The sequence below is a fragment of the Perca fluviatilis genome, chromosome 15 (assembly GCF_010015445.1).
Source record: "Perca fluviatilis chromosome 15, GENO_Pfluv_1.0, whole genome shotgun sequence".
NCBI classification, from domain to species: domain Eukaryota; kingdom Metazoa; phylum Chordata; class Actinopteri; order Perciformes; family Percidae; genus Perca; species Perca fluviatilis.
In genome coordinates, this window is record NC_053126.1 from 5,533,103 (window position 1) to 5,545,834 (window position 12,732).

Consider the following 12,732-nt stretch of genomic DNA (forward strand, 5'->3'; position numbering starts at 1 on the left):
TGGCGTCACTTACAGTAATTTGTCTTTTCTGAGAGCAACACGCCCTCTAGAGGTGGCACATGGCCGCACGATTGTTCACTATCAAGGCAGTAATAGTGGATGCATAACATTCAGCATTATTGTATTGTTACTGTATATTTTACCAGAGTTTAAGTGAAATAGCTGGGTTTAAAAAAAAAAGAAAAGTCCAGAGTTGCATCTTTCAGAGTAAAAATTAGTTTAGATTTAATATTTTAGATCGTTAGGGTTTAAAAAGGCAGAGAAACGGAGCTCACGTGAGCAGCAAGTTTCTGATGCGTACAGAAAGTTGACATTTGCACATTTTCCCCACTCGGGTGCTTCAATAAAAACTCACTAGAGTAAAATTAGACTTTAAAGATACTCAGGTGCTCAACTTTACCCTTAATTAAAACAAATGAATTAATAAAACTGGGCTACCGTGTGTTTCAAGAGGTAACTTTGGGATTTGGGGCTCCGTTTACCGCAAAACAAATCTTTAAAACAAGTCCAACTGGGTTGCACAAGAAGCTATCTTATTGCGTCTGCATTTGTATATCAGGACTGCCTTCATGCTTTCAGTACTCCAATACACTTTGTCTAAAGTAAAATAACTACACAAGACATGTCTTTTTGAAGTTGTGCTGTTTTTTCCCCCTCAATGTGAGGCATCCTCAACCTGATATCTGATATTTAATGTACATAAGAGATACTTGCAGTACCACCTCATGATAAATATGCTCCAGGAGACAGTTATTTTAGTACATATTTATTGGAAATGCAAAATAAAAATCCATTTTTAGAGAGAAGACATGTTTGACAGTTTATCTTTGTCAGAGAAAGACACATAAGTGACATAAGTTAGTTTAGCTTATATACGTGACATGCAATAAATAATAGCTCACTACAGCCGGACCTAACGTACATTTTGCTTCCATTTGTACACGGCAGAACAGCAGTGATGTAAACTGATATCTCCTCTTTTGAAATGCACAAAGGCTAGTGAAAAGAGAAGACTAACAATTGGTAATACAAAAATAGAACCAGGTAGCATTTCATACTTGAAAAGTAAAAGGACAGTAAGACAGACAACAAACACAACTGTGTACTTCTTTTTGTGTATCCAGCCTCCTTGAAATGCAGAACTTAGAATCTAAGCGGCAGGCATTAATTCTTGCTTTGTTTTATTTTTTTTGTGTGTGTGACAGAAATAGACCTTAACAAACCACAGGACAGGGCTTTGTGCATGTGTGGCACACACTGACAGGGCATGCAGTAACTAAATACTGTGCAAATACTGAAAAAAGAACAATATCTTTACAAAACATTATTATCAAGAAAAAGGAGCGACTGAAACAGGCCCCAAGAACAGATTTGAGTGTGTCTGGCTGGAGGATGACTGGAAAAAGTAGCTGCATGGAAGTAGTAATGTGGTTTGTTTCGTTTGTTGTCTCAGCATCTGTCGCCACCTCTCAGAGAACCCAGTGACCCCAGGAAGGAAAGCTGCCATGGAGATCCATTTAGTCCTCTGGATTGCAATGGATGATTTGAGGACATTTTTTTTGGGGCCTCGGGCTTCCTATCACTCCTAATACATGAGCCACAATGATAAAATGACCACTCATTAATTACTCAAAGGCAACAATGTCTTCTTGAACTCAGTAGGAAACGAGTGTAGCTTTGTAAACACGTGGAATTACCTATAGAGTCTTGACCTGTGGGGCTCGGTCAGGCACATCTTGACAGAACAACGTGGAGCTGCCACCCTGTGGGCCAACCACTCGCAGGGATAGGCATTGGGGTTGGCTGCATTGTGAGCCGAGCGGCAGGCAAAGGTGGTAACCTTGGCGTTCTGACCGCTGGCATCGCAGACTGGCTCTATAGGGACGTGGAACGTCGCCTCTCTGGCGGGGGAAGGAACCGGAGCTGGTGCAGGAGGTGGAGCGATATCGGCTAGATATATCTGCACTGGTTCTGGAACCAGGGGGCTGGGGTCTGGGCCAAACGTGTAGTGAGGATGAACTGAGAATGTCTGGCTAAGGCTCCTGTATGCCAGGTCTTCAACTCCAGCCACCGGAAGAATTTTTCTGTGCATCCCGGGGAGGTTGAGGACAGGGGAATTTGAGTGGGCCATGTTCCAAAACCTCCATTGTGGCGGCGGATACTAGGGAGTTGTGGTCAGAAGTTCGTCAGTGCCTGTTCGTGGCAGCAACCTAATGACCCTTTGAGCTAAAGAAGGAGGCCTTTCGGCTCGGTTGGCCCAGGGGTCTCCTGAAGCAGCCGGTTGGCCAGACGGGCTAAGACCAGGGTGGGGGAGAAGTTCGGGAAGGCTATGGAGAAAGACTTTTGCTTGTCCTTAAGGAAGTTCTAGCAAACCTTTAAACAACTCAGGAAGGAAAAGCAGGGCTTGGCTAAGGCGGTGTTCAGCAGGGGAGGAGAAGTGCGGACCCGAACTGGAGATATTGTCGAGCAGTGAAAAGAGCACTTTGAGGAACTCCTGAACCCGACTAACACATCCTCTGTGGAGGAGGCAGAGTTTGAAGAATTGGGGGGGAAGACTTATCCTTTGCAGATGATGTGATTCTGTTGGCTTCATTAGACCGTGACCTCCAGCATGCACTGGGGCGTTATGCAGGGGAGCGTGAAGCGGTTGGGATGAGAGTCAGTAAATGTCTGAGGCCGTGGTGCTCTGCCGGAAAACGATGGATTGCTCCCTTTGGGTTGGGAGTGAGTTACTGCCCCAAGCGAAGAAGTTCAAGTATCTCTTGTTCACGAGTGAAGGTAAAATGGAGTGAAAGATGGACAGGCGGGTTTGATGCGGCGTCAGCAGCGATGCGAGCGTTACCAGTCCATCTACGTTTGGACCCTCACCTATGGTCATGATGAGCAGACCCAAACGGAATCTGCGGATGTTTTTTTTTTTACAGTTTTTATCGTTGATCCAGAATGAAAATCTGCGGAGTTTAGCGGACTGTCTTTCTGCTTGGGGTGGAGATGTGTTAACATTCAGAGTTTTATTTTATTTATTTTTTTCATTTGTTTAAAATCTGCGGGAACTCCCTGTGGCCCTGGTCATGAGCTTTGGGTAGTGACGGAAAAAATGACATCCCAGATACAAGCAGCCGAAATGAGTTTCCTCCGTAGGGTGGCTGGGCTCAGCTTCTATGGTAGGGTGAGGAGCCCAGACATCCGGAGGTAACTTGGAGTAGAGCAGCTGCTGCTTCTAAATGGTCGAGTTGAGTTGGTTGGGTCATCTGATCAGGATGCCTCCTGGGGGCCTCCCGTTATGTTCTGTTTACACCAACCGCGAAGGGAACTTTCACCTTGCGTTGATCGCACGGGTTTGACTGCAATCTTATTGGGAGCATTTGTGTTTATTTGCGTTTATTGGCACCAACAACATTCCTTTCCCTCATCAACCATGGCCAAATAACCACTTCTGCTGCTTTGTACCCATTGTGGAAGTCCCAGATATACGTCAGAAAAACCAAATCGCGTCTGGGTTCATAACATCATCCGGAGGCACACAGGAAGTGCATCTGGATGACCGCCGCTTCCAGTGCTACTTGAGGTACAGATTTAGCTGTGGTTAATTGCAATAATTGGGATAAAAGTACGCCAAAAATAACTACCATCGATCACGATGCCAAAAAGTCCGAATTTATGCTTTGTCAGGTCTGTTTTCTGAATGGATTTTGGAACGATCAGGGCTATGCTATGCACGAGTATCTGAACCCTGTTTGATTTTCGCGACTACCTATTTGCGTCTTTGCATTGACTTTGTTGATCACAATCGCAATCACGCTACTTGAAAAGTTTGTTTTGAATTTGGGTGTGAGCACACCATTAGAGGTTTTCCAGTCCCGTCCAACTGATAAAAGGCCCCGGGGTAGACCCAGAACACGCTGCAGAAATTAGATATCTCATTTTGCCTGGGAACGCCACGGGGTTACCCAGAAAGAGCTGGAAAACGTTGCTGGGCAGAGGGATGTCTGAGGGAATACCTTGCTTACAGCATGCTGCCCCGCGACCCAGCCCCGGATAAGCGGATTAAAATGGATGAAATCACCCAATATACACATATATTTACATGTATAAAATGAGTGGCTAGTCTGATTATGGTTATTCTGATCTCTCGTCATCTCTTTCTCATTATTCAATAGCCCTTAAAGAAGCCTTCAGCCACAACAGCTTCTTTAATAGTCACCGTCAGAGAGTTGATAGTCACGTCTGTAGAAATCACGTTCCCGGGTAGTTCTGCTGCAACGGGCGCAGTCTGAGCGCCCGGCGCCGTCGTGGTAAAACTCGAACTGTCGTCACTCCCTTCCTCCTTCCTCGCCTCAGTAGGGGAGCACTCACATGCCGTCTTGCTGCTCCCCTGAACGCTGACTATCACCGAGGTCGTGCTGCTGCTCTGACAAACACTGCTCTCTAATCTAATCTCTAATCCTTCTGACTCCACGCTCTCCTCACCTAAGTCCCACTCGGACCTGTCGCTCACAGAAACCACATCTTCTGGTATGGCCTCAGGCACCGAGACACTGTCTTTTGATTGGTCGCACGCAAACGTTTGGTTCTGTCTCGTTTCAGATGTCCCTCCGCCCGGTCTGTCAATCCACGTTTCTGTGCCTACCGCTGTCAGGTCGGCGTCCACCTTCTCCTCTACGTCCATCTCTAAGTCCTGTCGCTCAAGCAAGGGTGGGGAGCCGCACTCTGACTGACCTAAGGAAAGAAAAATAGACATTTTGTTCATTTTTAAAAGGTCAAAGGTCATGACCAATCTCATGGCATTGTAACTTGACAAACGAACCATATAAACTGTCTTTACTTCTCTCTTCGGTAATGCTTTCAGACTCATGCTTCTCTTCTTCGCTGGTGACGCCCCAGTCCTCTTCAATGGGCTCCTCCATCTTCTCCAGTGGGAAGGTGGTTTTGTTTGAGGGTCCCGCTGGCCCCCGTTTGGACACCCTCTGCTTGCTCTTCCTCCTGGCTAGGCCACGGTACAGGCTGCTCTGCTCGCCCTGGTCCACATCTGTGCTCATGGAGCGCGTGAGGGAGAGACGCAATCGAGGGGGGGGCTTCTCCAAGGCCTTGTTGGCACTGCGGAGGTCCATGGCAAAGATATTCTGGGGCGGTGCAAAGGTGACGGGTTAACACATGAATCATTACTGTATTCATTTTGAGACAACAGCGACATTAGGTTCCCAGGTACAATTCTGTCATCTGGGTACTTTCTGTTGGCCAAACAAAATGTCTTTGCTGGACAACTTTGTGACAAAAAGGACATTTACGGAAAATGTAGTAAACAAATCCCATAAAAATTACAAAAAACAACAATTATTGATCCCACTGGGTATTGACTGTGTATCAAAAGCCTGATTATAGCCTAGTCCGCTGTGCCATAGAGCTCCACTGTTGTCCAAAAAGTCTCCACCCATGCTAGCAGCTCAGTGTGACTGTACTTACAACTGCCTTTGAGCTAAATGCTAACGCCAGCACGCCAACATGCTCACGGTGATCATTCTAACATGCTGATATTTAGCAAGAAACATTAACCAGATTAACCATTTTAGTTTAGCCTGTTAGCATGCTAACATTTGCTAATATGCATTAAACATGCTGAGGGCAGCTGATGGTCATTAGTTTTGCAGGAAGTGAGTCATAAATCAGAGTATAAATAAATATCTAACTAAATATCTAGCGTGGTTGAAAACACATCAGTGAACCACACTGTTGCACCGGGGGACGATGAACATTTTTAACAGAAAGCCTGCATTACAAACTGGAGATGTGGAGTTTAAAAGAAGGTGGGTATTACCAGGCAGGTAGGGTCAAATAAAAGATGTGATAGTTGCATTATGGGAAATGAGCTCGACCCATACTAGGAACTAAAAGAAGAAGATATCTCCATCCCTAAAGGTACTCAAAACTGATCAACTTAAAGAGCACCTATCTGACGGTTTATTCTGAGATGTTGTGTTACCAACAATCATCTCCTGGGTTAATGTGAAAACTGTCTGTGAAAAAAAGAAACCGAGTCCTCACTGAGCAGTCAGCATTAGTGGAGAAGGTTATAACAAAGGCTTGTGAGACAAGAAGAAAGGTAAGTGTCGCTACCCGCAGGACGAGCCTCCTGGGTCTGAGACCTTTCCTGCGATAGGCCAGAGCTCTGATCTTCTCCTGACTGGGAGGGAGAGAGAGAGAGAGAAAGAGAGAGGTAGAAACAGGGGACAGAGAGAGGACAGAGACAAAGTGACAAAGAGATTGTGAGCGAGAGAAAAAAAAGAAAACACAAAAAAGTGCTTTGCAAGCATAAAACAATAAGCTCTTCAAGATTACTCACTTCTCTTCGTAGGCCAGGACCAGACGCGGGTCCAAAATATTTTCCTCTGGTTCCCAAGTACTGTACCTGCCAACACACACATTCAAATAAGTAAATACATCTATCTATCTATCTATCTATCTATCTATTCTATCTATCTATCTATCTATCTATCTATCTATCTATCTATCTATCTATCTATGTGTCTTCACAGGATGGTGCGCAGGTATCAAGAAGCATATTTTGAAAAGGTTACTGAGTTTGTATTGAAAGCATGAGCTCACTGGATGATGACTCAAGGCTTACTCACTTTGGTGACCATCCTTGCCATTTCAGTAGGTACTCCACATTACCCTGAGGAGAGACAGAAGGGGTGGGGGTGTTACACTTACAGAGGATAAGCAGCAGTGTCGGACACATTTTACACAACTTGTATTTTAAATCTGGTCCAGTGTGATGGGAGAAACAAGCTGCTGTGTTTTGAGTGCGAGAGAAAAAGGATGACTGTCCCTTTAAAGTTTGGAGTGAGGAGGGGAAGAGAGAGAGAGAGAGAGAGAGAGAGAGAGAGAGAGAGAGAGAGAGAGAGAGAGAGAGAGAGAGAGAGAGAGAGAGAGAGAGAGAGAGGGAAGGAAGGAGGGTCATGGACATTTTTCTCCCCTTCAAATGTTTTTTCGGAGGAATGACGTCAATGACAGCGGGGCTGGGCGGCCTCCAAACAGCAGCTTTTTCTCTCGCATCGCGGTGACGTGACCGCGCACGGCTGGTTTCGACAATGCACGGGCTCCCTCTTGACCATTACACCGGTGGCTCTGATAGGTGGGGCCATGGGAACGCGTAAACAACGTGATGTTGCGCAACGTTCAACCAGCTAGCCTTCTAGAAGGATCGCAACCATTACAGAGAAAAATAACCGTATCACTCCCCGGATACTCCGATAGCCCCTGTGGAGGAATACTGTTTATTTATGAGGACACTGGTAGTATGATACATTTGTTTCACTATTTCAACAACAAGTTATTAGCCTAGCCTGAATGAAGATGATTACGCACTGCACTTTTTATTTATTATACATAACAGAATACACTGTGTGTGCACGTGCTGCGTCAAAAAAACGACAGTGTGCCGCTCATTTCTGTTACGAGTCCACGTCTCATCCTCCGTAGAATCAATGGCTACCCATTACGCAGCATTCAGTGACTGACATTACGCAGCAGTTTCACACCGGCGCTCAGCCGCTGGCTGGCCAAACTCAAATCAACTGCGCAGCTCCCCGCACACTGGCCGTACACCCGTTTTCAGAATAGCCTAGCTACACACACCCCCTTTCCCACCTTTGTACTACAGCTGCGTAGGCTCCCTCAAAACACGTTCATGCTGCAGCATCTCAGCGGCTGCACGGGGTATTGTTACAGGATGCGACTCGGGCTGTGAAACAATGTTAAACTTTGGCGCAGGTAATTCTAAGAACAGATCAGTCTGAACATTTCTTGTGCGTAGCGTTATAAGGGAAATTGGGTAACGTAAGCCTAGTTTTGTTATGCATGAGGACATCGGGTAGTACACGGAACATGCTGTTCATTAGGATAAAAAAATACACATCAAAATAAGTTATGCAAGTTATATGAAGTGTAATTTCTTGTCGTCCCTCTTACCTTTCTCACTCTCTTTTTTGTTATTGACTCAACAGCAAACACTTGGTCTCCTATTGATGACAGCTCCATCTCCGCGCGCTGCTCCACAAGCTCCAAACAAGTCGTAAACTGTCTCTCTGTTGTTATTGTCCAAGTGCTGAAATAAAAATAGTTACTCTACAGAGGACAGGGGGTGTGTGGGGCGGGATATCCCTTAAAGTGCGACCGCAGCCGATCTCTCCCGGTGTGGACACTTGCTTTGAGCGCTGAGTCTCTGCCTTTCCCTCTCACTCCAAACTCCAGCTGCCTGCCTCCCTCACTTTTGCCAAATCTGCGACACATCAACACAGAACAGGACAACGCGCTGCTTTAAGTCGAGCGCGCCGCCTTTCCATTGCGTAGGGCCGAGCCCCCAGTGTGCGTGCCCGTGGCCGCGCAAGCAAAATTGGAGCAGAGTGCAGAAGAGGGACAGAAGTATGGAGGGTCAAAACGACAAGGTTATGTGAAGCTTTTTAATTAGGGGGATCTCTGAACTCTCTGAACTTTAATTATTTGTGTATTTTGTAGACCTATGTGTTTTTCTATATTTTAAACTTGAACCCTATTTTGTATGTGATTTCGTATATTGAAAACTTGTTCAAAATTATTAAAGTTTTTATAAAAAAAAACCAGAAGAAACACATGAGTGGTTGCAATAACCTTTCTTCATTAAAAATGTCCATTAATCCATTTAAGATGCAAAGGAACTTCCACTCAGTTTACTCTTGGAATTTGTTTCTTTATTTCACGGCTAAACTTTATAAAACAGACTTTTTAGTAAGATCCAAAGTGACGTGACTTTTTTTTAAATTTCATTCCTTGTAAAACTTTTACATATTCTTGCAACTTTAAAATAATATTTTGGGAAATAAACTAATCTACTAAACTCCAAATAATGCAGAGAGTTAGATAAGAAGCTCAATACCATTCTCGCATCTGTATGGTCAGCTGGAGCCAGCAGTGTTAGTTTAGTTTAGCGTAAAAACTGGAAACGGCTAGCCTGGCTCTTTCTAAATATTACAAAATGTCACAAGCTCACTAATTAACATGTTATATTGAGTTATGTGCCAGTCTATTTCTTGGCTGGGGGCAGTTGCCACGCAACTAGTGCATACTTAAAGGTCCAATATGTAATATATTTACTGTAATAAATCCAAAAATGACCCCAATGCGTCATCAGATATTAAGGAAACATGCAGAGTTGAAATACTAACTTTTCTGACAACAATGCTAATGTCAGTATTTTCTCCTTTTGAAATGTCCATTCTGTGACGGAATTTCTGTTTGTGATCTGGCCTGTGGGTTGTTTTAACGGCCCAGTTTGACAGCCAGGCCAGGTTGCCAGATATACCTGTAAAAACATAAACTCAGCGCGCTACAGCTGTAACGCTAAACTAACAGGATCAACGTAGGTATATTCTACCCGACCTAAAAAAAACAGCATGTTTCTAACAGTTGCGTGACCAGAGACGTAACAACCCCCGGGTAAATATTGGAGATGTATTTGAAAGATGGAGACAGCTTAGATCCCAAAAGGACGCAGAGTTGGCTTATTTCCTCCTGAACCGGTAAGCATTAGCTTCAGGGTAATTTATCACAGCCACTAGCTAGAGTACCCAAGTTGGTTACTCGCAAAAACAACTGAGACACAGCCAGTAAAGTGACTCCGATCGGTCCTGGCTAAAACCGCCATGCTAACCCCGCTAACAGTATTGCTAACGTTACCGGAGGACCAGGCAAGCGGGCTACGGCTGTTTACAGCGTGTAGCCTGTAAGCCAATAAAGTCTGTCCGTCGGGTGGAGAGGACGGCAAGGTAATGTTATTTTTAGCGATTCCTACCGTAGCTAATTCTAAGCTAAGGAAGTTTGTCTGTCCCTCGGGTGGAGAGGACGACGAGGTTGTTGTGTTTTTAGCGGTTCCTACTGTAATTCTAAGCCGAGAAAGTGCGTCTGTCAGTTGGGTACGGAGCTCCGCGTAAACACAGGCTTTTATGACTGTCAACATAGCCAGCATCTAACGTTAGCTACTCCGCTGTGCTGTGCAGTAATGTCTGGCTATGTGAGACAAGCGTCTAGCAACATCGTTGTGGATGCTGCGGTCTCAGCCTGGCAACCTCCGTGAACTCTGAGTCTGGGGAGGAGGGGGCGGGGGAGATGACTCTCTCCAGTATTTTGAATTTGTACTGCAGTAACAATTTTAAACACTATCTGTCAGTATTACATATTGCACCTTTAAGAAAGTTACCAAGAAATAAACAGCAATTTTTTTTTATCTTTACACTTTTTGTACGGATTAAACAACAATTAGCTGGTAGGTAGACTTTGTTACCTGTGGTCAAAGCTAGCTGTTTCCAGTCTGTATGCTAAGCTAAGATAAGTAGCTGCTGACTGTAATCTTAAATCCCCAGAAAGGAAATACGCTTGTTTTACCCAAATGTCAAAGTATTCCTTTAGGACATTAACAAATAGAACAATATGTCAATCCAATTTTGATACCATGATTGATGTAAAGACATTCTTCTCTTTCACAGATGAAATACAGTCAAAAGAGGTTGCAATTAAATAAGTAAGTAAACTTTATTTATAAAGCATCTTTCAAAACCATGGTTACAAGGTGCTGTGCAGTGCAACATTAAGTAAAATACACAGTTAAAATGGATGTAACAATATAAAAATCAAACGACAACGTAATGATAATAATGAAAAAAATACAAAATCAAGGGCAAACAATCAAACAATAGAGACGTTCAGGAGGCAGGCAGTTGTGAAGTTAAATAACTGAACTCCAGCCTGAGCATGCAACAGAGTGTGAGCTCATGTATTTTTATGTAATAAAAACAGTAGGCCTGGTAAAGGCAGGAAAGATCAGAATCTGCAATGGAAATGAAAACCTTGCTACACTCTCTGGTGGAGATGTTCACCCCTCCAGCCGTGTTTGATCCAAATATGGAACTAAAGGGCTAAACACTGAAGAAAATCCTCTAATCTATTTCACATCCTGAATGCTAAGCAACATCTCTGCAGAGAGGAGAGCTGGAAATAAGTTTGAGTACAACACAGATACAAATCTCAGTGATGATAATGACCGCTGATATGTTGCAGCCGACATTTATTATCATTAGAGAGGACTGATTCTTAAAAATCTACTGATCTCACACACACACACACACACACACACACACACACACACACACACACAAGCGCGCACACACACTCTCTGTCTCTGACACTGTGAAACACACACACACGCACACGCATATGTGCGCACAACACACACACACGCACACACGCACACACACTCTCTGACACTGTGAAACACACACGCACACATATGCGCACACACAACCGCACACACACACGCACACACACAGACACACACACACACACACACACACACTCTCTCACACTGTGGCACACACACACACACACTCTCTGACACTGTGGCACACACACACACACCACACTCTCTCTCTCTGACACTGTGACACACACACACACACACACACACTCTCTCTCTCTCTGACACTGTGACACACACACACACACTTTCTCTGTCTCTGACACTGTGAAACACACACACAAGCGCACACACACACACACATGCAAACACACTCTCTCTCATACTGTGGCACACACACACATTCTCTCTCTGACACTGTGGCACACACACACACACGCACACACACTCTCTCTCTGACACTGTGACACATACACACACTCTCTCACACTGTGGCACACACATACACACACACACGCTCTCTCACACTCTGGCAAACACACACACACACACACACACACACACACACACACACACTCTCTCTCACCGGGACACTGCGACCGCACCCACGCACACACACACACACACACACACACACACACACACACACACACACACACACACACACACACACTCTCTCTGACACTGTAACACACACATATCTAATTTCATACCTGAACGTGTGGCCTACCCGTCCAGCCCTGAGGTGGGGACAGCTCACAAAGGTAAAGTGACTACAGTGGAAAAAGGCCCAGAGCCAATTTCCTATTATCTGTCATTGATGATGTGATGTGGATCAGTTTACAGTAAAACTCTGTAACTACACACACACACACACACACACAGTCCCTCAACACGGTCCACAGTCTCTCTGCACCTGGAACACTTGCATCACTTACGGGCACTGGGTGTCATGGCAACTGTTTCTACGGCGACCACCGAAAAAGCTGAATGATGTTGATGATGATGATGATGAGACAGCAGGAACAGTTGATGAACAGCTCAGGGCTGAAGAGTGATCTAACGGACCTAACTGTGACCTTTGACCTCATGTAGTCCCGAGATTATTTTAAACAATCCTACCAGCGATATTCTTATAGTGATAGCTAACATCGTGGGTCTTACAGTAAGAAGAGTAACATCTTTTTGAAGTGATTATGGGCTTTTCTACTGGGCCACTAAGGATTATTTTCATTATCAATTAATCTTCCAATTATTTTCTCAATTATTTGATAATCGTTTGGTATATAAAATGTCAGAAAACAGTATAATGTTCTTATGTTCCAAAAGCCAGAGTTGACTGATTGAAATTTCCGTATGAAACTCGTACATAATCAATCAGTTTATTGAGCTGTTATTATCACAGAATATCAAGAAAAACTGAACTATAAATGGGCACCTGTGGAGGCATTGTTAAAGTCACCGTAAGAGAAAAAAAGGGGAAAGTTAATTTGGTTTAGTGTTTG

General features: G+C 44.4%; 1 protein-coding gene across 3 annotated transcripts; it reads right to left on the minus strand.

Moving 5' to 3' along the window:
• Window positions 1–753: 753 nt before the first annotated feature.
• cbx7a (chromobox homolog 7a) lies at window positions 754–8,099 on the minus strand. Of its 3 annotated transcripts, none has more exons than XM_039825215.1 (6): window positions 7,972–8,099; window positions 6,630–6,673; window positions 6,341–6,406; window positions 6,115–6,181; window positions 4,826–5,123; window positions 754–4,719 (listed from the first exon to the last, which is right to left on the minus strand). In XM_039825215.1, exons 1-6 carry the CDS (start codon window positions 8,038–8,040, stop codon window positions 4,154–4,156), a joined length of 1,110 nt encoding a protein of 369 aa, XP_039681149.1. In that variant the 5' UTR covers window positions 8,041–8,099; the 3' UTR covers window positions 754–4,153. The 3 variants fall into 3 exon arrangements, with proteins under 3 accessions (XP_039681149.1, XP_039681148.1, XP_039681150.1); XM_039825214.1 differs by having other exon boundaries at window positions 4,808–5,123; XM_039825216.1 differs by lacking the exons at window positions 6,115–6,181; window positions 7,972–8,099 and having other exon boundaries at window positions 4,808–5,123.
• Between the last annotated feature and the right edge of the window lie 4,633 nt (window positions 8,100–12,732).